The 22,405-nt window shown below is 48.3% G+C and overlaps 2 protein-coding genes and 1 non-coding gene across 3 annotated transcripts in view; all 3 read left to right on the plus strand.

Moving 5' to 3' along the window:
- The window catches only part of DLL3 (delta like canonical Notch ligand 3), a 12,216-nt gene extending 11,069 nt beyond the window's left edge, over nt 1-1,147 (plus strand). The window contains exons 9-11 of the mRNA XM_027771639.1: nt 10-376; nt 570-654; nt 928-1,147. Of these exons, the coding sequence (XP_027627440.1) occupies nt 10-376; nt 570-654; nt 928-933 (458 nt within the window). The 3' untranslated portion in view covers nt 934-1,147. The remainder of the gene's footprint in view (nt 1-9; nt 377-569; nt 655-927) is intronic.
- A 3,198-nt stretch (nt 1,148-4,345) lies between these two features.
- Nucleotides 4,346-4,485, plus strand: LOC114007765 (small nucleolar RNA SNORA67). Its single transcript, XR_003549346.1, has one exon. It is a non-coding gene; the product is annotated as a small nucleolar RNA SNORA67 (small nucleolar RNA).
- A 5,832-nt stretch (nt 4,486-10,317) lies between these two features.
- Nucleotides 10,318-22,405, plus strand: part of SELENOV (selenoprotein V) — a 17,820-nt gene continuing 5,732 nt past the window's right edge. The window contains exons 1-8 of the mRNA XM_006140396.3: nt 10,318-10,815; nt 10,890-11,125; nt 11,618-11,729; nt 12,019-12,453; nt 17,800-17,824; nt 17,944-17,997; nt 18,106-18,180; nt 18,288-18,387. Of these exons, the coding sequence (XP_006140458.2) occupies nt 10,415-10,815; nt 10,890-11,125; nt 11,618-11,729; nt 12,019-12,453; nt 17,800-17,824; nt 17,944-17,997; nt 18,106-18,180; nt 18,288-18,365 (1,416 nt within the window). The 5' untranslated portion in view covers nt 10,318-10,414 and the 3' untranslated portion in view covers nt 18,366-18,387. The remainder of the gene's footprint in view (nt 10,816-10,889; nt 11,126-11,617; nt 11,730-12,018; nt 12,454-17,799; nt 17,825-17,943; nt 17,998-18,105; nt 18,181-18,287; nt 18,388-22,405) is intronic.

A 22,405-nucleotide genomic window follows, 5' to 3' on the forward strand; every position in this document is an offset into this window, starting at 1 on the left:
CTGCGCGGCCTTGCGCCCACGGAGGCCGCTGCTACGCCCACTTCTCCGGCCTCGTCTGCGCCTGCGCCCCCGGCTACATGGGCGCGCGCTGCGAGTTCCCGGTTCACCCCGACGGTGTGGACGACGGCACCGGCGCGTTGCCCGCGGGCCAGAAGCACGGGGATCCACAGCGCTTTCTTTTGCCGCCGGCTTTGGGACTGCTGGCGGCCTCGGGTTTGGCTGGCGCCGCGCTCTTGCTGGTCCGTGTGCGCCGCCGTGGCGCTGGCCTGGATACTGGGTCTCGCCTGCTGGCCGGGACCCCGGAGCCGTCAGTTCACGCACTCCCTGATGCGCTCAACAACCTGAGGACGCACGAGGATTCCCGGGATGGCCTGAGGTGAGGACTGGGGGCTGCTGAGGTCTCATCGCTGTTAGCTTGTTGGTATCAATCTCTAAAGTGCAATTGGCCGATTCCTTGATGCAACTCCCTTTTCCTGGCTAGTTGGCTTTGGGTTCACCTGGAAGGAGGGGGCAGAGAAGAAGAAAAAAATAACCGAGAATTTAGAGGAGGTCTTTCTTTCCTTTTGTAGCTTGTCGGGAGATTGGAATAATCCTGAAGATGGAGACCCCCGAGCGATTTATGTCATCCCTTCGCCTTCGATCTATGCTCAGGAGGTAGCTGTCCCCCTGTCCCTCCCCCCCCCCCCCCACCCCCTAGCCCCTGCTTTTTCTCTAAGCCTTCTTTGCTCTTTGTGAAATGAGGTGGGTAGAGACTCTGGAAGGTCCTTAAGCCCACTTTTCAGTTCTGAAAGTGGATAATAGCGTTGGATTTCTCTTGCTATTTGAGAAAAGAAGGCACAGTGGGGGGCCTCAGCCAGGGCTGCTCTGAGAGAAGGAGGGGGGCAAGGGGAATCCCTTTCTAATGTGTCCTCCTCGTTTTGTTTCTAGGCCTGATCTGATCCTTCTCCATCAGCACCTGGAGACACAGCCAGGACAGTTTTGTTTCCTGAGGGTACCCATGTCTATGCCAGAACTTTGGAATTCAAGCTGGAGGGAGTGGCTGGGAGGACGTTATTGTTGGAAGTTGTACATAATGGTTATTTATATCCTATTTTTTTTCCTGCTCCCCATCTCTCCAGAGACATCTATAAAGTACTTATTTTCATCAGTTTTGACTCATGGGGCTGAGTGCTTTGTATTTGCTCCTGGAGCTGAGGGAGAGATTCTGTCTCCTAAGGAGAATAGATTGGGGCAGGGGTGGGGTCTGGATGATGGAGCACAGGAAAAATGTCATGGTTGACCCACCTGGGAAGGTTCTAGGTTCGGTTCTGGAGTCCACGGTTGTCTGAGGCTGGAGGAATACCATGGTGTAAAAACTGTTGTTGCAGAAACAGACTGCGGAAAAACCAAGCACCACTCGGAGTGTAGAATTCAGGTTTATTGTGCTGGCAGACCCAGAGGACTTCACACTCCAAGTTCCAGGCCCAGAACGAGCATGACAGCAGACTTATAAGGGCTCGTGGGGGGAGCAGGGGAGAAGGAAAGTCAGGTTTGAACTGACTTGGGCTGATTTCATGGTCTGCAGTTGCTGGGCCCAGTCGCTCACATGCAGAGTGTCTGGTCGGACTGGCTTGGGCTGATCTGGCTATCTGTGGTCTGTATCTACTGGACCCAGACCCTAATACGGAGCTTATCAGGGTGATCACAATACAGAACATTCCTGGGGCATTGCAAGCAGTTGACAGAAACAGAACATCATTCTGTTAAGCACTTACGGAAATGAAAAAACAGTTCCCTGCAGAACAGAATCCATATCACTCTATTGGCGGCCCTCTCTCTCTGTATCTTTATTTTTTATTCTCTTTCTCTGTGTCTCTCACTCCTACAATAAATACATAAACTTAAAAATTAGATACAACTCTTTTAGGGTTGGCTGGTGGCATGGTGATTAAAGTGGCTGGATCCCACATGGCTGAATATGTGGTTCAAGTCCCAGACCCAGCAGCTTGAAAAACACACTGGTTATCAGTGTGTGCATGCCCCAAATCCCAAGAGGAGAAAGGAGGAGAAGGGATCGTGGTGTCACCACCCCCCTGGAGGGTGCTTTTTCACATTCCCTGTCTCTCTCTGCCTGTCTCTCTCCAGTGAGCACATGCCCCTTGTAGAAAATTAAAAAAAAAAAAAAAAAGGCTGGGGACCAGCTCCTTGGCTTGTGGTTAAGGCAGCTGGATTCCGCATGGCTGACCGTGCAGTTCGAGTACTGGACCTATGTTTGACAAACACACCAGGTGTGTGCCCAGAATCCTGACAGGATGGAGATGGAGGAGAAAGGACTGCAGAGAGACCATGCACCCAGGGAGTGATTTCTCACCTTCCCTTTCTCTGTCTCTCTGGCAAGTGCGAGCACCCTGTGGCAAAAACTTTAAAAAACAAAACAAGGGAAGAAAACCCCACAAAATTCAGAACTTACAAGTTCATAAAAATGAAAGTGCCTGTAGAGTGGGTGTAGCTTCAGGCAAGGCTGGACTTAGGCTCAGTTTCTTTCTGTTTTTGGCCCTTCTCACTCTTGGATGGACTTTTTTTTTTTTTTTTTACAATAGGGCATGTACGCTTGCCAGAAAGACAGAGAGAGACAGAGAGACAGGAAGCGAGAAATCACCCCCACGGAAGGATGGCCATGCTGCAATCCCTTCTCCTCCTTTCTCCCCTCAGGATCTTGGGCACGCATGCACATGTGCCTAGCATGTTTAAGCCATTGGGTCCGGGATTCAAACCGCGGTCGACTACATGGGAGTCCAGCGACATAGCCATTCTGCTAACTGCTAGTTCCACTCTTGGATGGACTTTAATCAGAGCTAGGCTTTCATTGGCCCTGGCTTGTCATGAGGCCACCCCTGAACTAGTTGTCAGGCAGTATGGCTCATTCCAATTGGCCAGACTTGGTAATTTGCCTGCTTTGTGGCAGAAAGTTAGGTCATCTGCCTAAATCACATGGAATGTGTGGGTAAAAGGGTGTCCCTGCCCTGGGAGAGGGCAAGCAGGCCAACAGACCACCTTACAAGAAATATAAAGGAAGTTCTTCAGGCCGAAAGTAGTGACCTCAGACAGTAATTGGAATCCATACTAAGAGACAAAGAGCACTAATAGAGGCAATTCACAGTTAAAAAGTATAGGTATGGGGCTGGCAGGTGGTGTAGTGGTCAAGGGGCTAGACTACTATATGGCTGACGGCAGATTGAGTCCCGGACCTGGAAGCTTGAAACTCATACCAGGCATGTGTGCGTGCATGCCCAAGATCCTGAAAAGGAATTATTACGTGACCATCCTCCAAGGCAATGATTTCTCACTTTTTGTCTCTCCAGCTCTCCGGTGAGCACATGCTCCCTATAGAAAAAGCTCCCTTAAAATAAAAAAAAAAAGGCCAACAGGTGGCGTGGTGGCTAAGGGTGCTGGATTCTCACATGACTGACAGTGGTTCAAGTCCTGGACCTGGCGGCTTTCTTTCTCCCTTTCCCTTTCTCTCTCTTTGTTGCTGTCTGGTCAAATTAAAAAATAATAACAAATGGAATTAAATAAATACATTTTTAAAAAAGGAAAGAAAGAAAAGTATAGGTGCAGGGCCAGCTGGTGGTGTGATGGTTAAAATGGTTGGATCCCACAAGGCCAACTACACTGTTCAAGTCTCAGATCCAGCCGCTTGAAGAAAAACACGCAGGGTGTGCTTGTGTGTTCCCAAACAATCCCAAGAGGAGAAAGAAGCAGAAGGGTAAAGGTGTGGCCATCACCCCTGGGAGGTATTTCCTCTTTTTCTCCAGGAAATCTCACCCTATAGCAAATTAAAAAAAAAAAAAAAAAAAAAAAAAAAAAAAAACTCCCCCTTTTTTCTTTTTTTTTTTTTTTTTTTTTTTTTTTGCTTTCTCTCTTTTTTCCCCTATCCAAGTTTCAGGTTTGGTTCCCACGTGAAGTGCGGATAAAATTTCAGTTATGAGCTATGGACTCCCAAGTGTAATATGGTGTTTCTTTTCAAAAGACATTAAAATGACATAAATTTGAAATCATTATGAGCCAGGATTAACAATTACTTTTCAATCCTATTGGCATCTGGTCCGAGTCCAATGACGTAGCCATTATGCCAACTGCTGGTCCTTCATTTGACATTCTTGTACCACTAAAAACAATGAATTAAAAGCCTAGGGGGCTGACAGGTGGCATGGTGGTGAAGGGTGCTGGACTCCCACATGGCCGACTGTGATTTCAGTCCTGGACCTGGCGGCTTGCTTTCTCACTTTCTCTCTTCCTTTTTGGTCAAATTTAAATAAATAAAAAGTTAAAAAAAAATTATTAAAAAAAAAAAAGCCTAAAATTATTCAAAGATCATTCCCTCTCCAAGGGGCTACTTTAGTGCCCCTCTCAGGAAAGTAGCAACTTGGAATAAAATCTGACATACCGAATGTCTGGGGGTCAGGGAGGCCAATTTCGTTTGCCTGCCTTCGGCTGGCTACATGTGTGGAAAAAAAAAAAAAAGAAGAAAATCCTAAAATGAACAAAAGTCAGGTATCAGTTCTGCCACTTACTAGGATAAGTCATTTCACTTTTCTGTGTGTTAATATCCGTATGTGGAAAATTGGAATAATAATAGAATCTGCTTTATATCATTGTATTAAATAAGTGTACAGTGTTTAAGGTTGTTGGAAAACTCATGATGTGTTTTTCCTTTTTTGAAAATAATTATTTTATTACTTTATTTATTTATTTTAATTTGACCAGAGAGGGACAGAGAGAGAGAGAAAGAGAAAGTGAGAAAGCAAGCCACTAGGTCGGGGATTCGAACTACAGTCGGCCATGTGGGAGTCATGCTGGCCCCAACCCAGCGTGACTTTCAAGCTGCTAGGTCTGGGACCCAAACCATGGTTGGCCATGTGGGAGTCCAGCACTTTAACCACTGCATCACCTAGTCCCTCTTCTATTTTTTAAAAAGGATTATTTATTTAACTTTATTTATTTATTTATTTAAATTTTACCAGAGAAGGACAGATTGAGAGAGAGAGAGAGAGATAGACAGAGCGAGAAAGTGAGGTCCAAACCACAATCACCACATGGGAATTCAGCACCCTTAACCACCGGGTCACCTGCTGGACCCCCTCTTTCATTTTTAAAATTTATTTCTGAGGCTAACATATGGTGTGGTAGTTAAGGCCCTGAATTCCCACATGATCGACTGCAGTTCAAGTCCCAGACCCACTGGCTTGAAAATCACTCAGGGCGCATGTGCATGCATGCCCAAAATCCCAAGAGGAGAAAACAAGGACATGGAGCCACGTGGTGGTGTGGTGGTAACATTAGACCATGGGAAAGATCCTGGTTTCACATCTTGGCACTGGGACCTTTGATCTGGGCTGGCTAAATCTAGGGGGTGAATTGTGAAGACCCTGTTAGGAGTGTGTCCCACTTTCATAGAATAAAGAAATACGTTTGAAAAACTCCAGGACAATCAGGACCAACCCTTAGTTTTCCATGTGATACTAGGTAAGTTTCTACCCCTTTCTGGGTGTGGATCGTGGTATCTGGACCCTCTTGGGGGTGCCTCTCTCTCTCTCTCTCTGTCTCTCATGGAAGAAATAAACTTTTTAAAAGATTTTTTTTAAGTTCATGGAAAAATTAAAGTTTGAATTTATTCTGGTGCTAAAAGTTTTGAAACCCATACATAGTATTTCCTTTCTTTTTTTAAAAATGTATTTAATTCCATTTGTTATTATTTTTTTAATTTGATGAGGGAGAGAAAGAGAAAAAGCGAGAAAGCTAGCTTCCAGGTCCAGGATTTGAACCATAGTCAGCCATGTGGGAATCCAGTGCCTTTAACCACCATGCTACCTGCTGGACCCCATAGTATTTTCATAATGTGTACTTTTTTTTTTTTCTCTCTTTTTTTTGGAGAGATTTTCACTGTAGGGCGCGTGCGCTCGCCAGACAGACAGAGAGAGACATAGAGACAGAAAGCGAGAAATCACCCCCCAGGGGGGATGGTCACGCCGCAATCCCTTCTCCTCCATTCTCCTCTTGGGATCTTGGGCACGCACGCACACGCGCCCAGCGTGAGTTTTAAGCCACCGGGTCCGGGACAGGAACCGCGGTCGACTACGTGGGAGTCCAGCGACATAGCCATTACGCTAACTGCTGGTTCCCATAATGTGTACTTTTCGAAGACCCTCCCACATACATATTTAAATTATATAACTACATGGTACATATGAAAAAACACATATATGGGGCTAACAAGTGTTGTGGTGATTAAGGTGCTGGATTCCCACATGGTCAATCAAAGTTTGAGTCCTAAATGTGGCAGCTTGCTTTCTCACTTTATCTCTCTCTCTCTATCTCCCTCTGATGAGCGCATGTGCCCTGTAGCAAATTAAATAAGGAACCAGCAGATGGTGTAATGGTTATGTCACCGGACTCTCATGTAGTCAACTATGGTTTGAGTCCTAGACCCTGTGGCTTAAAACTCATGCCAAGCATGTGTGCACGTGTGCCCAAAATCCTGAGAGAATGGAGGAAAGGGATTGCAGCGTGGCCATCCCCCCCGGGAGGTCATTTCTCACTTTCTGTCTCTCTATCTCTCTCTCCGGTGAGTGCATGCACTCTATAGCAAAAAATTTTTTTTTGTTATTTGTTTTATTTGTTGTTATTATTATTTTTAATTTGACCAGAGAGGGACAGAGAAAGGGAAAGTGAGAAAGCAAGCCATCAGGTCCAGGATTCGAACCCTGGTTGGCCATGTGGGAGTCCGGCACCTTAATCATTGTGCTACCTGCCAGCCCCACTAAAATCTCTTTAAAAAATTAAATAATAATGATGGACAAACAAATAATTTAGAAAACAACAATTTTTTTTGTAGAGGTTTTGGCCTGAAGGCACAGGTGCTTCCCACAGAAAGAGACAGATGATGAGAAGGAAAGTGAGAAATCACCCTCCAGGGGGGTCAGCCATGCCACAATCCCTTTTCCTCCATTCTTCTCCCAGGATCTTGGGCATGCACACACATGTACCCGGTGTGAGTTTCCAGCCACCAGGTTTGGCACTCAAACCCCGGTTGGCCATATGGGAGCTGGCCCAGAAAAATAAAAAGAAAGAAAGAAAACAAAACACATATACATTTTAATAAAAAGACTGTATGGGCCAGCAGGTGGCATTGAAGTTAAGGCTCTGGATCTCACATGGTGGACTATTCAGTTCAAAACCGAGGTCCAGTTGCTTGAAAATCACTCTGGATTTGTGCATGCGTGCCCCAAATCCTGAGGTGACTGGAGGAGGCAGGATTGGGGCGTGGTCACTATCTCTGGGGATTGTTTTTTTTTTCTTTTTGGAGAGGTTTTCGCTTTCGCTATAGGGTGCGTGAGCTCGCCAGAAAGACAGAGAGAGAGAGAGAGAGAGAAAGAGAAAGTGAGAAATCACCCCCCAGGGGGGATGGCCACGCCGCAATCCGTTCTCCTCCATTCTCCTCTCAGTATCTTGGGCACGCACGCACACGCGCCCAGCGTGAGTTTTAAGCCACCGGGTCCAGGATGCGAACCGTGGTCGACTACGTGGGAGTCCAGCGACATAGCCATTACGCTAACTGCTGGTTACCGGGATTGGTTTCTTACTTTGCCTTTCTCTGTCTCTCCCTGGTTAGTGCAAGCACCCTGTAGTACACACACAGAAAAACCCCCCTCAAAACAAGTAAACAAAACGAAAAACTGCCGTTGTGTGTGTGCCAAGTTTAGGAGGTATATGTGTGTTCAGAGCCCCCCAGAACAATCTCAGGTTTGGAAGGAATCACAGAGTTTCCTGAAAGCTGTTACATTCATGATCATGATCTGTTTCATCAGAAGGATCAAAATCAGCCAAGGGGGCCAGCTCATGGGCTGTATGTTAAGGCAGCAGAACCCTACGTGGTCAGCTGCATAGTTCAAGTCCCAGGCCCAGTGGCTTGAGAAACACACTGGGTACATATGTGTGTGTGGCCAAAAATCCTGAGAGGAGAATGGAGGAGAAGGGATTGCAGCGTGACCGTGTCTGACGTGGGGGATGCTTTCTTCTTTCCCTCCCTCTCTGTCTCTCGGCAAACACATGCCCCTCTAGCAAAACAAAACAAAACAAAAAGTCAGCCAAAGGAAGAGGGTCATGGCAGTGTTTTGGGGTCCTCTCCTGGTGGAGTCCTGGACAGCACTGACTTCTCCCAGTAATGATGCAATGAAGTGTCCAGGGTGTTGCCAACGGAGATCACACCTGAGTCTCTGGGGCTGGCGTGTTTACAGGGGCTTGGTCAAGTGTGGCTGACAGCCTCTTGAAGCTGAGCTGACACTGTGCAGCCCAAAGCCCCACCCCTGTCAGCACGGACCACCTAGCATGCCACTAGGCCATTCAAAACCATTCATATTCTAAGATATTCTTAGAGACCATTTCCCAAGGGCAAAGTCCAGATCTCTCCTTGGGCAAGATTAACCCTTTACTGCACAGTGCCTTAGCTAGAACTCCTTTCCCTGAGTCACAGGGCCTCCAGATGGAGTCTGGGGGTCTGGAACTGATTATGACCCTCAGTGAATGGCCACTTGGTACACTTGGTACACATTCGCTCTTCTCACTGCTGTGTTTCAGCCCCACCCAGGCACTGTTGGTTCCCTGAACAGCCAGGTTTGTTTTCTTTTTTAAACTTTGTAACTATTATGTTTTTTTTTAAACAGGAATTTCTATACAAGTTTTTTTTTGTTTGTTTGTTTGTTTTCAAGCACACACACAGGTTCTTATTGAACTTTTATTTATTTATTTTTTTTGGAGAGGTTTTTGCTACAGGGCGCGGGCGCTAGCCAGACAGAGACAGAGAGACAGAAAGTGAGAAATCACCCCCCAGGGGGCATGGCCATTTCTCCTGCATGCTCCTCTTGGGATCTTGGGCACGCACGCACACGCGCCCGGTGTGAGTTTAAGCCACCCGGGTCGCGGACTCGAACTGCGGTCGACTACGTGGGAGTCCAGCAACATAGCCACTACGCTAACTGCTGGCCCCTGTAACTATTATGTTTTAAAACTTGCTGTAGGGTGGAGATGGCAGGTGGCATGGTGGTTCAGGGCACTGGACTCCCACATAGTCACAGACTATGGTTTGAGTCCTGGACCTGCCGGCTTCTCTCCTTCTCTCTTGCTGTCCTTCTCTGGTCTAATTAAAATAAAGTTAAACAAAATAATCCCTTTTTTTCTTTTTCTTTTCTTTTTTCTTTTTTTTTTTTGCTATAGGGGACATGCACCCCACCAGAGGGAGAGGGAGCGGGAAAGTGAGAAAGCAAGCCACCAGGTCCAGGACTCAAACCTCCGTCGGTCATGTGGGAGTCCACAGTGCTAATCACCTGCTGGCTCCAGCCAGGATTTTTCCTCTGCTTCCAGCTGACTCCCCTTTACTTAGTGAACTTTGCTTCCTTTGTTCACTCCATGAACATTTACTGAGCACCTACTGCTTGGTTCTAGGAGCTGAGGATATAGCCATGAACAAGACAGTCCCACCTTGAGGAGCTCAGTTGCACAGAGTAGGCCCCAAGGCTCCGCAGCCTGGCAGCTGGAGTTGGAATCCCAGCTCTGCCACTCACTGGCTGTGGTGTGTAGCACGCAGTGTTGTCTATCCATATCTCTTGTCTCCCTCCCTAGGAAGCCTTCTCTGATTGCTGCAGACTAGTTACCTGTCTTCTGGGTTCCCAAAAACCACCCCTTCTCGGTCCTCCCCTCTCCCTCCGGGACCACTCAGGGCTGACTCTCTGATAAAATGGGTATGTCTCTGGGACCAGCAGTTAGCGTAATGGCAGTGTCGCTGGATCCCCATGTAGTCCACCGCGGTTCGCGTCCCGGACCCAGTGGCTTAAAACTCACCCCGGGCGCGTGTGCATGTGCACCCAAAATTCTAGAGGAGAATGGAGGAGAAGGGATTGCGGCGTGGCCATCCCCCCTGGCGGGTGATTTCTCGCTTTCTGTCTGTCTGTCTGTCTCTGTCTGTCTGGCGAGCTACAAAAAGAAAGAAAGAAAATGGGTATGTCTCAACCGGACAGGGAGCCTGGGCAGGGCAGGGCCCAGGCTTTCCTGATCATTGCTGCACCCCTTGGACACAGCAGGCACTCAGTAAACACACTGAACCCCTGACGACAACTACAGCTGCGGAAAGCGCTGACGCAATCTGCGTGTTTTACTCTGGTGGTTGGGGTTCAAGGCTGGGGAATTACTGGGCGAGATCACCCGCATCCGCAACCTGGAGCCCGCCTACAAGCTCCGCCCCGAGCGGAACTCGGTGTAACAGTGCCCCCTTGTGGTCGCCCCCATTTTAGAACCCGGGGACGGGGGAGGTTCTCCTAGCCCGCGGAAGGAAGGCAGGGCGGGACTCTACACCCGGGTTACCCGGGTCCACCTGGTCCCCATGAACAACCAGGCTCGGGCCCCAGCCCCCTCCTCTGGCCGGATCTCAACTCTAGTCCGGGCTTCGACCCCGGTCCGAACCTCAGCCCCGGTCCGGACCTCGACGCCGGTGCGGACTTCCACCCCGGTCCGGATCTCGACTCCGACCCCGGTCCCCACCCGGATTCCGGTCCATACACCGATTGCGGCCCGGACTCCGACTCTGGTCCAGACCCTGCCTCCAGCCCAGACTCAGACTCCGGTCCAGGACTCGACCTTTATCCGGACTTCGACTCCGGTTCAGATCACGACCCGACTCCACAAACCGACTCCAGTACGGACCACTACCCCGATCCGGACCACCATCCCGGTTCGGACCCTGACTCCGGTCCGGGCCCCAGCCCCAGCCCCAGCCCCAGTCCCAGCCTCAGTCCCAGCTCCAACCTCAGCCCCAGCCCCAGCCCCAGTCCCAGATCCACTCCCAGCTCCAACCTCAGCCCCAGCTCCAGCTCCAACCTAAGCCTCAGCCCCAACAACTCCACTCTTATCCGCATCCTCATGCCCATCCGCATCCGCATCCCCATCCCCATCCGCACGCTCACCCGCACGCGCACCCGCACCCACACCAACTACCGCACCCGCATCCACAACCGCACTCGCAGCTGCACGGCCACCGGCTTCTCCGCAGCACCTCCAATTCTGCCTGAAGGGGGCAGCAATCGGGCCAGACAAGGTAAGGTCCGGGCACCGAGGAGTGTGGGTCGCGTAGGTGTCGGGAGGGTTAGGCTCTTGGACCGATGAATGAGAAATCATTCCCAGTTTCTGGGGAGGTGGAAAGAAGAGAAGCAAGTTAGAGGCAGGAGAGGCCGGGCAGAGCCGGGAGGATAGAGGGGACAGGGAGGCCTCACGGACTGTGTCCCCGCGCACCCAGCTCGCCCTCTTTCAGGGATGCGGTCTGCTGTGTGTCCTGGAGGTAACCATGCTGGTGGTGTCTTTGAGCACACTTTGTCCACTGAACTGGCCTGAAGAGAACTGGGTCCTGGAGGATTCGGAGCCACCTGCTTCATTCAGTGTCATTTCTTTCCAGGTTTTGAGGACTTGAGGAAGTGGGACGAACACATTTCTATTGTCTTCATTGGGATAGAAAACAAAACTATCTCCCCGCCCCGCACCAGATCAAGTAGTTTGGACACTACCTGACTGATAACTTGGCGATTCCTCTTAGTTTTCTGTATATCCTCCATCACGATGCAGGAAACGATTTCAAGTCAAGAAGACTTTATTTATGAACCTTTGAAAGGATCTTATAGTACGGTGGACCTCCTAGGAGCAATGATGTACTGTAATTTTATTTTAATGTATTTTGAGTTATGATTATTTATTAGTTTTTTTTTTTAATGCTTGTTCTAAGACATTTCTGAATGTAGGCCATTTTCCAAAAAAGGAAAGTTTATTTTCAAGACTTATATCCTAGCAAATCCTAATCTTAGGGGAAGAAAAGGGGGGCGGTGGAGGGGGAAGTATTAAGAATGCATTCATTATTCCTAGGGCATTTTCAAAAGGTCTGACGCTTTCATTGTTACACCAGGTGATTAAATTAAACTGATATTACCCCCCTTTTTTGAGACTTTTTCCATGTGGACTACTATATATATATATATCCTTCCCGAATCCGACCTTACCTTTGAATCCGCCGCCAGAACCTGCTTCCGGGGCAGCTTTGTCTCCTAAGGGTTCTGCGCCAGCGCCGAGTCTGAGGCATGTCCCGTCTGTCACCAACTTAGATTCAATCACCAACTTAGATTCAGCCAGACCCGTCCGAGAGCCCCTTCCCGCACTCACTCCCCCGGCTACGGATACCCTGGAGCCCGCGCTTGGGCCCACCCCGGGGGCAGACCTCTCAGCCACCGAGTTGACGGATTCCCCGATTCCTGGACCTGTGCCGGCGCCCACTCTGGGGACCATCCCTTCAACCATCTCCTTACCGGTCTCTGCCACCACCCTCGCCTCCAATGAGAATTTCCAAACGGACAGCAGAATCTTGATTCGAGTGGTCTACTGGTGAGGAGCTGCTCCCGCCCACACCCGCCTTCTTCCTGGGCAAAGGGCAGGGTGAGAGGGGAGCTGGGGCTCTGGGGAAGGGCAAAGGAAGGAGTCAGAGCCCCTGAGTCTTAATCCCCCCATCCGCAATCTGGCTGTGTGCTTTTATTCCTTCACCGCCATTCATTCCTTCACAGTCGTTCGTCATTCGCTCATTCCATCTCATTCACTAACTCATTCAGTCATGGTCATTCGAGTTCATTCATTCACTCATTCAATCACAGAATTCATTTGGTCTCATTCATTCATCACATCCATTCACTCTCACCTATCATTTGTCTACTTGCATTCATCCATCATTCATGCTCATTATTCATTGACTCATTTGTGTGATTCTCCACTGTTTCATTCATTCTTTTTAATTTTTTAAAGAGATTTTGTGCTATAAGATGCATGTGTGTGCTGGAGAGACAGAGAGGGAGAAAGTGAGAAATCACCCCCCAGGTGGATGGCCATCTTCTGTTCTCTTTTTGGGATCTTGGGCATGCATGCACATGCCCCTGCACGAGTTTCAAATCACCAGGTCTGGGAATCAAACCGTGGTTGCTGTGTGGGAGTCTAGTACCTTAACCGCTATGCCACTACCAGTCCATTCATTAATTCTTTTTTTTTTTTAAAGTTGTTTTATATAACTTTATTTATTTATTTTAATTTGACCAGAGAAGGACAGAGATCAGAGAGAGAGAAAGAGAAAAAGTGATAAGCCGTCAGGTCCAGGCCTTGATCTACTTTTCATTCATTTTTTGTGTGTGTGAGATTTTTTTGGTATAGGGCATATGCACTTACCAGAGAGACAGAAAGCGAGAAATCACCCCCCTCCCCCCAGGGTTGGGGGGGGGAAGATGGCCATGCTTCAATCTCTTCTTCTTCATTCTCTTCTTGGGATTTTGGGCACACGTGCACATGTGCCCAGCATGAGTTTTAAACCTCCATGTCTGGGACTCAAAACACAGTTGACTATGTGGGAGTCCAACCATGTAACAATTACACTTTTCTTATTCATTCATCTGAGTATGTCCACCATGCCAGGCCTTTTCTGGAGGACAGAAAGTTAAGTAGAGCATCCTGTTTGGTTCCCCGGGGCCAAGCCTGGCAATCCAGACCCAAAGGCAGCATGCATTACTGCTGATGGATGACCTGCAGTAGGACATAGGCGGGCTTAGACCAGATGGGCCAGGACAGCCTTTCTCAGGAGGCAGTACCTGAGCTGCCACTTCTCAGCCATTAGGAGGCTGCCAAGTGCAGGAAAAGCCAGGGGAAGGTGGTCAAGGTGGCAAGGTAGTGCCAGCAGAAATGCCCAAGTCAGAGGAGGCTGATCGAGTTCTCCTTTGCAGACAAAGTCCTCTCTCTCTCTTTTTAAAAAGAATTATTTTATTTAACTTTATTCATTCATTTATTTTAATTTGACCAGAGAGTGACAGGGTGAAAAAGAGACAGAGAGGAAGAGAAAGCGAGAAAGCAAGCAACCAGGTCTGGGACTCAAACCACAGTAGGTCACGTGGGATTCCAGTGCTCTTAACCACCATGGCACCTGATGGGTCCCATTTTTAAAAAAAATTATTTTATTGGGAACCAGCAGTTAGCGTAATGGCTATGTCGCTGGACTCCCACGTAGTCGACCGCGGTTCGTGTCCCGGACCCGGTGGCTTAAAACTCACGCCGGGCGCGTGTGCATGTGTGCCCAAGATCCCGAGAGGAGAATGGAGGAGAAGGGATTGCGGCGTGACCATCCCCCCTGAAAAAAAATATTTTATTGTGACCAGCAGGTGGCGTGGTGGTTAAGGTGCTGGACACTCCCACATGGCCGATCATTGTTCGAGTCTGAATGAATGAATGAATAAATAAATCTTTAAAAAATTATTTTATTTAACTTTATTTATTTTAATTTGACCAGAGAAGGACAGAATGGTGGTGGTGGGGGAGTGAGAAAGCAAGCTACCAGGTCAGGACTTGAACCGTGGTTGGTCATGTGGGGGTTCAGCACTCCTAGCCACCATATCACCTGCTGGTCCCATTTTTTTTTTTTTTTTTTTGAGAGACTTTTGCTATAGGGAGCGTGCACTCATTGGAGAAACAGAGATGGAGAGACAGAAAGTGAGAAATCACCCCTGGGGGGGATGGCCACATCACAATACCTTCTCTCCCATTCTCCTCTTGGGATTTTGGACATGCATTGACACATGCCTGGCCTGAGTTTTAAGCTGCCAGGTCTAGGACTTGAATCACAGTCAACTATGGGGAGTACAACCACATAGCCATTACACCATCTCATGTCCTCTGGGCCTCTTTTTGGATCAATAGCAACAATAAGAACAGTCATGGGGCCAGCAGGGGGTGTGGTAGTTAAGGCACTGGACTCCCATATGGCCAACCATGGTTCGAGTTCTGGACCTGGTGGCTTGCTTTCTCACTTTCCCTCCTCTGTCAGTCACTTTCTCTGGTGAATGCACATGCCCTATAGCAAATTAAAATAAATAAATAAAATAATTATTAAAAAACAAAAGAGAGACAGAACAGTTACAGCGCTAACCTTCCTTGACCTCCCCAAGCTCTGGGTCTGAATGTGCAGAGGATGGGGCAATGTCTTCCTCTCCAACCCCCATCTCTCCACTGCTCTGGAAGGCTTTGACCCCTTGTGTTTCCCTGTCTCATTTACCTTTCTTCTATCTCTGCCTGGGCTATCTCTCCCATTATCTCTCCCTCCCAGTTCTCTGTCTCTTTCTCAGTGTTGGGTGTCTTTCTCTTTCTCTCTCAATTCCTTTATCTCCCCCTTGTCTCCTCTTCGCATCTCCTCTTTTCTCTTCTATGACTCCACGGATTCATTCAACTGTTTCTCTCTTTTTTTTAAAAAAAGAATTTATTAAATTTTATCATTTAAAACAAAAATATATTTATTTATTTGTTTATTTTTATATGAGCAGAGAGGGATGGAGTGAGAGAGAGAGAGAGAGAGAGAGAGAGAGAGACAGAGAGAGAGGTCCGGGACTCAAACCACAGTCAACCATGTGGGAGTCCAGTGCCCTTAACCACCACATCACCTGCTGACCCCTTATTCTTATTATTTAAAAATTTTTTGATTTTCATTTTTTTTTCGCAAGCGTCCTTTTAAAAAATTTTATTTATTATTGTTATCAGTCTGCTACAGGGCATGCATACCCACTAGAGGGAGAGAAAGTGAAAAAGCAGGCTGCTGGGGAACCAGCAGTTAGTGTAATGGCTATGTCGCTGGACTCCCACGTAGTTGACTGCGGTTCGCGTCCTAGACCCGGTGGCTTAAAACTCACGCTGGGCGCGTGTGCGTATGTGCCCAAGATCCCGAGAGGAGAATGGAGGAGAAGGGATTGCGGCGTGACCATCCCCCCTGGGGGGTGATTTCTCGCTTTCTGTCTCTATGTCTCTCTCTGTCTGTCTGGCGAGTGCACGTGCCCTGTAGCGAAAAACCTCTCCAAAAAAAAGAAAAAAAGAAAAAAGAAAAAAAAACAAAAAGCAGACTGCTAGGTCTGGGACTTGAACTGCAGTTAGCCATGTGGGAATCTAGTACCTTAACCACCACGCCACCTGCTGGCCCCTATTATTATTATTTTTTTTTAATTCACCAGAGATGTGAGAAAGAGAGGTAAAATGAGAAGGTATGCTGCCAGGTCCTGGGCTTGAACTGTGATAAGCCATGTGGGAGTTCCCAGTGCCTTAACCACCATACCACCTGCTGACTGACCTTCAATAACTATTTCTTTCTTTCTTTCTTTTTTTTTTTTTTTTTGAGAGACTTTCACTATAGGGTGCATGCACTTGCTGGGGAGACAGAGAGACAGAAAGAGAGAAGTCCTCCCCCAGGGTGGATGGCCACACTGCAATCCCATCTCTTCCACTCTCTAGGGATTTTGGGCACGCATGCACTTGTGCCCTGTGCGAGCTTGAAAGCTGCTGAGTCTGGACTTGAATCGCGGTCGACCACATGAAAATTCAGTGCCTTAACCACAACGCCACCTGATGGCCCCCCAACTACTATTTCTTAAGTATCTGTGTATATCAGGCCCTGTTCTTGGCATTAAGGACACAGCAGGGGGGCCAGCAGGTAGCGTTGAGGTGCTGGATTACCACATGGTCGACCACAGTTTGAGTCCCAGATCTGGCAACTTGCTTTCTTTCTCTCTCTCTAGTCAAATTAAAAAAAAAAAAAATAGGACCAGCAGATGGCATGGTGGTTAAGGTTGGCTGGGTTCCCATGTGGCACATACAGAGACAGAGAGACAGAAAGCGAGAAATCACCCCCCAGGGGGGATGGTCACGCCGCAATCTCTTCTCCTCCATTCTCCTCTCGGGATCTTGGGCACGCACACGCACCAGGCGTGAGTTTTAAGCCACCGGGTCCGGGACGCGAACTGCAGTCGACTACGTGGGAGTACAGCGACATAGCATTACCCTAACTGCTGGTCCCAAAAATAAATAATTCTTAAAAACAAACAAACAGACAAAGGACACAGCAGTGAACACGAGAGAGATTCCTGTCCTTGTGGTGCTGGTGTGTGGGGGGGTGAGCAACAAACCATAAAATATGACCCAGAGTAATGCTCTTAAATAGGAGAAGGTGATCAGTGCTAGGACAAAGGCCCCGTGGGGGTCACAATGTCAAGTAGGTGGTCAGGAAAGGCCTACCAAGAAGGTGATACATGAGGAGAGACCTGAAGAGAGAAGGAGCCATGTGGATCCCAGGGGAAGAGCACGCGGCAGAGGGAACAGCCTGTGCAAAGGCTTTGAGGCAGGATATGCCTGGAGTGTTGCGAGAAGAGTAAGGAGGTCTCTGTGGCTAGAGGAGGGCGAACCAATGGGGAGCTTGAGTGGGAAGAGAGGCATTGGCTCATGCAACCATCTGTGTGCTGTGGGAAGGACCGGGATTTGCTTTTGTTTTGCTATAGGGTGCGTGTGCTTGCCACAGACAGAGACAGAGGAGGAAAGTGAGAAATCACACCCCGGGGGAATGGCCACACTCGATTCCTTCTCCAGTCTTCTCTCAATATTTTGAGTATGCAGGCACACTCACCCACCATGATTTTCCAGCAGCTAGGTCCGAGACTTGAATCATGCAATTGGCCAGGTGGGCTCCAGCACCTTAACTTCCACGCCACCTGCTCCCTTCAGGACTGTGGGTTTTATTTACCAGTGGGATGGCACCACCAGCAGCTTCTGAGCAGGGAGGGTTGCGATCTGGTTCAGGTGCTCCCAGGGTCCCTCTGGGCTTGGGAAGATACTGATGTGGTGTCTTCCCTTGTCTGTCTCTGCCTACCTCCTCCTGCCCTTGGTCTCCAGTGGCCTCTGAAGCTATAGCCTTCGGGTGAGTACTTCTGGCTTTGGAGGCGGGAAGACCATGGGGGGAAATAAGATCAGGAGTTGCTATTTCCCCTCCCTCATGACCTCGTGACCCTTCTACATCCCTCCATCTCCTCCTTTCAGTACATCCTCCTGAAAAGCAGTCTGGAGCAGCAATTTCCAAATCGTCTGCACTTTGTAAGTGTGCTGGGGCCTGGGGGAGTTGGCAGTGGTCAGGGCTCTGAGAACCCCCGGGGACCTGGGGGGAGTTCTTAGCCTCCCTCCTCCCCAATGTTCTCTCCTCAGGAGGAGGACAGAGCTGCCCAAGCTACGGGGGAGTTTGAAGTGTTTGTGGAAGGAAAACTGGTCCATTCCAAGAAGGTGATTCCGAGCAAAGGTCCTGGACAGTAGGGAGAAAGGGAGGAGAGTGCTGGGGCCCTGGGAGATGGGCGATACATCTGCATGTTTTCTCTCCCCTCTGTGCCCAGAAAGGTGATGGCTTTGTGGATGAGGCCAGGCTGCGGAAAATCGTGAGCATAATCAATGAAGAGATCAAGAAAAGGTAGCAGGCAGCTGGCAGAGCTGGAGGTGAGCTGAAGCTGGGATGGGAGGAGACTGGCTGAGGGTGAGTGGGCAGGGGCCAGGCGCTCTCTGGGGACCGAGACACGCTTGGCCTGTCCTCATTGTTATAATGATAAGGCACCTACATCTTTTTTTTTTTTTCTGAGCCTTACTTAGCTCATCTGTAAAATGGGTTATTGAGACAATTCCTGGAGATGATTCATATCAGAAATAAATGACAGCTTAGAGTAGGCTCAGTGTATGTCAACAATATACTTTTATTCCCCTAGGAGCATACTTTTTTTTTTTTTCCTTTTTTGGAGAGGTTTTTGCTATAGGGTGCGTGTGCTCACCAGACAGACATAGAGAGACATAGAGACAGAAAGCGAGAAATCACCCCCCCAGGGGGGATGGCCACGCTGCAATCCCTTCTCCTCCATTCTCCTCTCGGGATCTTGGGCACGCACGCACATGCACCTGGCGTGAGTTTTAAGCCACTGGGTCCGGGACAAGAACCACGGTAGACTACGTGGGAGTCCAGCGACATAGCCATTACGCTAACTGCTGGTCCCAAAGCATAATTTTTTTTTTTTTTGAGAGGTTTTTGCCATAGGGTGCATGCGCTCACCAGAAAGAGAGAGAGACAGAGAGACAGCAAGAAATCACCCCCCAGGGGGGATGGCCATGCCGCAGTCCCTTCTCTTCCATTCTCCTCTCATGATTTTGGGTATGGATGTACACGTGACCGGCATGAGTTTCAAACCTCTGGGTCCGGGACTCAAATAGCGGTTGACCACATGGGAGTCCAGTGCCTTAACCACTATGCCACCTGTTGGCCTCCAAGAGCTTATTTTTTTTTAAGCTTTTAGTCATAAAGCTGTGCTATCCAGTAACAGCATGTGGCTTGTATATTTAAAATGCAGGGCCAGCCGGTAGCATGGTGGTTGAGGTGCTGGACTCCCATGGCCAAACGTGATTTGAGACATAGACCTTGCGGCTTCTTTTCTCACTTTCTCTCTGTCTGTGGTGAGCACATGAGCCTTATAGCAAATTTAAAAAATAATAAATACAATGAAATAGATAATCCTTTTAAAAAATATAATTTGGGCTGTGGCCAGCAGAGGGCCTAGAGGTTAGGGTGCTGGATCCCGCATGGCTGGCTGTGTGGTTTGAGCCCTTGACTGAGGCTTGAAAATCATACCAGATGCTGTGTGTGTGCATGCTCAAAATACCAAGAGGAGACTGGAGAAGGGATTGTGGCCTGGCCATTCCCCCTGGGCGGTGGTGATTTCTCACTTTCCTTATTTCTCTGTCTCTGTCTCTGTCTTTCTCTGGTGAGTGCACACTCTATAGCAAAAGCTAAAAAACAAAACAAAACAAAAATGTAATTAGGGTCAGCTCTGTGGCACAGTGACAACACACAGCTCAAAAGCACTGGATTCCCACAGGGTGACCTTGCTTTGACTCCTGGGCCTGGTCAGTCTGAAACAAGCTGGGCGTGCATGGGGGTGCCCAGGATCCAATGGGCTGAAGGACTGAAGGAAAGAATGGCAGTGTGAGCAAACCTATGTAGTGGGCTCCTTTTGCTCTCTCATGCATGTACATGTGCTCTCTCATGAGTAAAGAAAAGCAAATTGGAAAAGTAAGAACTAAGAAAATGAGGGATTGGCATGTGGCATGGTGGTTAAGATGCTGGACTCCCACATGGCCAACCATGGTTCGGGTCCTAGACCTGGCGGCATGCTTTCTCATTCTCTCTGCTTCTCTCTGGTCAAATTGAGTAATAATAATAATAATAATTACAATAAAATAAAAAATTCCATAAAAAGATATTTAAAAAAATAAATAAGAAAATTAATTAAAATTAAATATGCTGGGATTAGCAGGTGCCGTGGTGGTTAAGGTGCTGGACTTCCACATGGCCAACTGCAGTTTGAGTCCCAAACCTGGTGGCTTGCTTTCTCACTTTCTTTCTCTCTGGTGAGAATATGTGTCCTGTAGCAAATTATTAAACAATAATAATGATAAATAAAATTAAATAATTATTTAAAAATTAAATATGTTGAAAACTCAGTTCCTTGGTCACACTAGCACATTTCAGGTGTTCAGTAGCCACACGTGGTAAGTGGACTAGACTGATTCTACCGTGAAGGATCCTGTATTAAATGGGAGATACACAACTTGGAATTCATAATGGGAGAAAGTTCTACTGGTAACATTGTTCTAAGGTATTAAAGTATATGCATAATAATTTTTTTGCTACCCAGACTAGACTTTTTTTTTTAATTTACTAGAGGGCAGTTGCTGGTATCAGAAAGAGAAAGTGAGAAAGCAACCCTGCCCCCCCAATGGGAGATGGTCATTCTGCAATCTCTTTTCCTCCATTTCTCCTTTGGGGATTTTGGACAGGGACACACACTCATCTGGTGTTTTTCAAGCAGTTGGGACCAGAACTTGAACTGCACAGTTGGCCATGTGGGATCAGCTGCCTTAACCACACCATCAGCTGGCGTAGACGTTTTTCTTTTGAAAACAGAATCTTGCCATGTCACGATCCTTCTGCCTCAGCCTCCCAGCTGGGACTATAGGCACAGGATACCAAACTCAGCTTCTTGTTTTTTAGTTTTTGTGATAGGGCCCAGGCACCGACCAGACAGAGAGTCAGAGAGACAGAGATGGAAAATAGAAATCACTTTCCAGGGAGAATGACCATGCTGCAATCCCTTTTCCTCCATTCTCCTCTTGAGATTTTGGACACTCATGCACATGTGCCTGGTGTGATTTTTTTTTTTTTTTTTTGAGACTTTTTGCTATAGGGGGCATGGCCTCGCCAGACAGACAGAGAGACAGAAAGAGAGAAATCACCCCCCAGGGGGGATGGCCACGCTACAATCCCTTCTCCTCCATTCTCCTCTCAGGATCTTGGGCACGCACGCACATGCGCCCAGTGTGAGTTTTAAGCCACCGGGTCCGGGACGCGAACCGTGGTTGACTATGTGGGAGTCCAGTGACATAGCCATTACGCTATGGTCCCACGCCTGGTGTGATTCTGAAGCTGCTGGGTCTGGGACCCAGACCGTGATTGGCTATGTGGGAATCCAGCATTTTTACCATGCCACCTGCTGGCCCCAGCTTTTTATGTTTGACTTTTGCCAGTGGGCATGTGCATTTGCCACTAGACAGACATGAGTGGGTGGGATGGTGAGAAAGCACCTCTCATGCAGAGGTGGTCATGCTGCGATCCCTTCTCCATTCCTCCCTACTTTAGGGATATTGGGCATGCACACACACACACCTGGTGTGTTTCTCGAGCCATCAGATCCAAACCATGCAGCCTGCCATGTGGGATCAAGTTCCCTTGACCATTGCACCACCAGCTGGTCGCACCCAGCTCCCTTTTAAAATAAGATCTCCCTGTGTTGCCTAGGCCAGCCTTGAGCTTGTGATCCTTCTGCCTCAGCCTCCTCAGTTGCTAGGATTATAGGCATGTGCCATTGTGCCCAGTGTTTAGGTTGGACCAGGAATTGAACCTGTGTCTCCCATGTGGTCCCAACCTGTGGAGCATGGTATCTTAGCAATGTGTGCCACCACAGTGGGCCCAGTGGTGATTTTTTTTTTTTTTTAAGAGAAATTTTTGCTATAGGGGAGCACGTGCTCACCAGAGAGACAGACAGAGAAATAGACAGAAAGTGAGAAATCATCCCTGGGAGGATGGCCATGCCATAATCTCTTCTCCTCTTAAGATTTTAGACATGCATATGCACCCAGCAAGATTTTCAAGCCACCAGGTCTGAGACTCAAACCATGGTTGACCATGTGAGAGTCCAGGACCTTAACCACCATGCAACTGCTAACCCAGGTCCACACTTTTTTTTTTTTTTAAGAGAAATTTTTGCTATAGGGGAGCACGTGCTCACCAGAGAGACAGACAGAGAAATAGACAGAAAGTGAGAAATCACCCCTTGAGGGGATGGCCATGCCACAATCTTTTTTCCTCCATTCTCCTTTTGGGATCTTGGGCATGCATGCACATACACCCAGCGTG

The sequence above is a fragment of the Tupaia chinensis genome, unplaced genomic scaffold (genome assembly GCF_000334495.1).
Source record: "Tupaia chinensis unplaced genomic scaffold, TupChi_1.0 Scaffold000037_13, whole genome shotgun sequence".
NCBI classification, from domain to species: domain Eukaryota; kingdom Metazoa; phylum Chordata; class Mammalia; order Scandentia; family Tupaiidae; genus Tupaia; species Tupaia belangeri.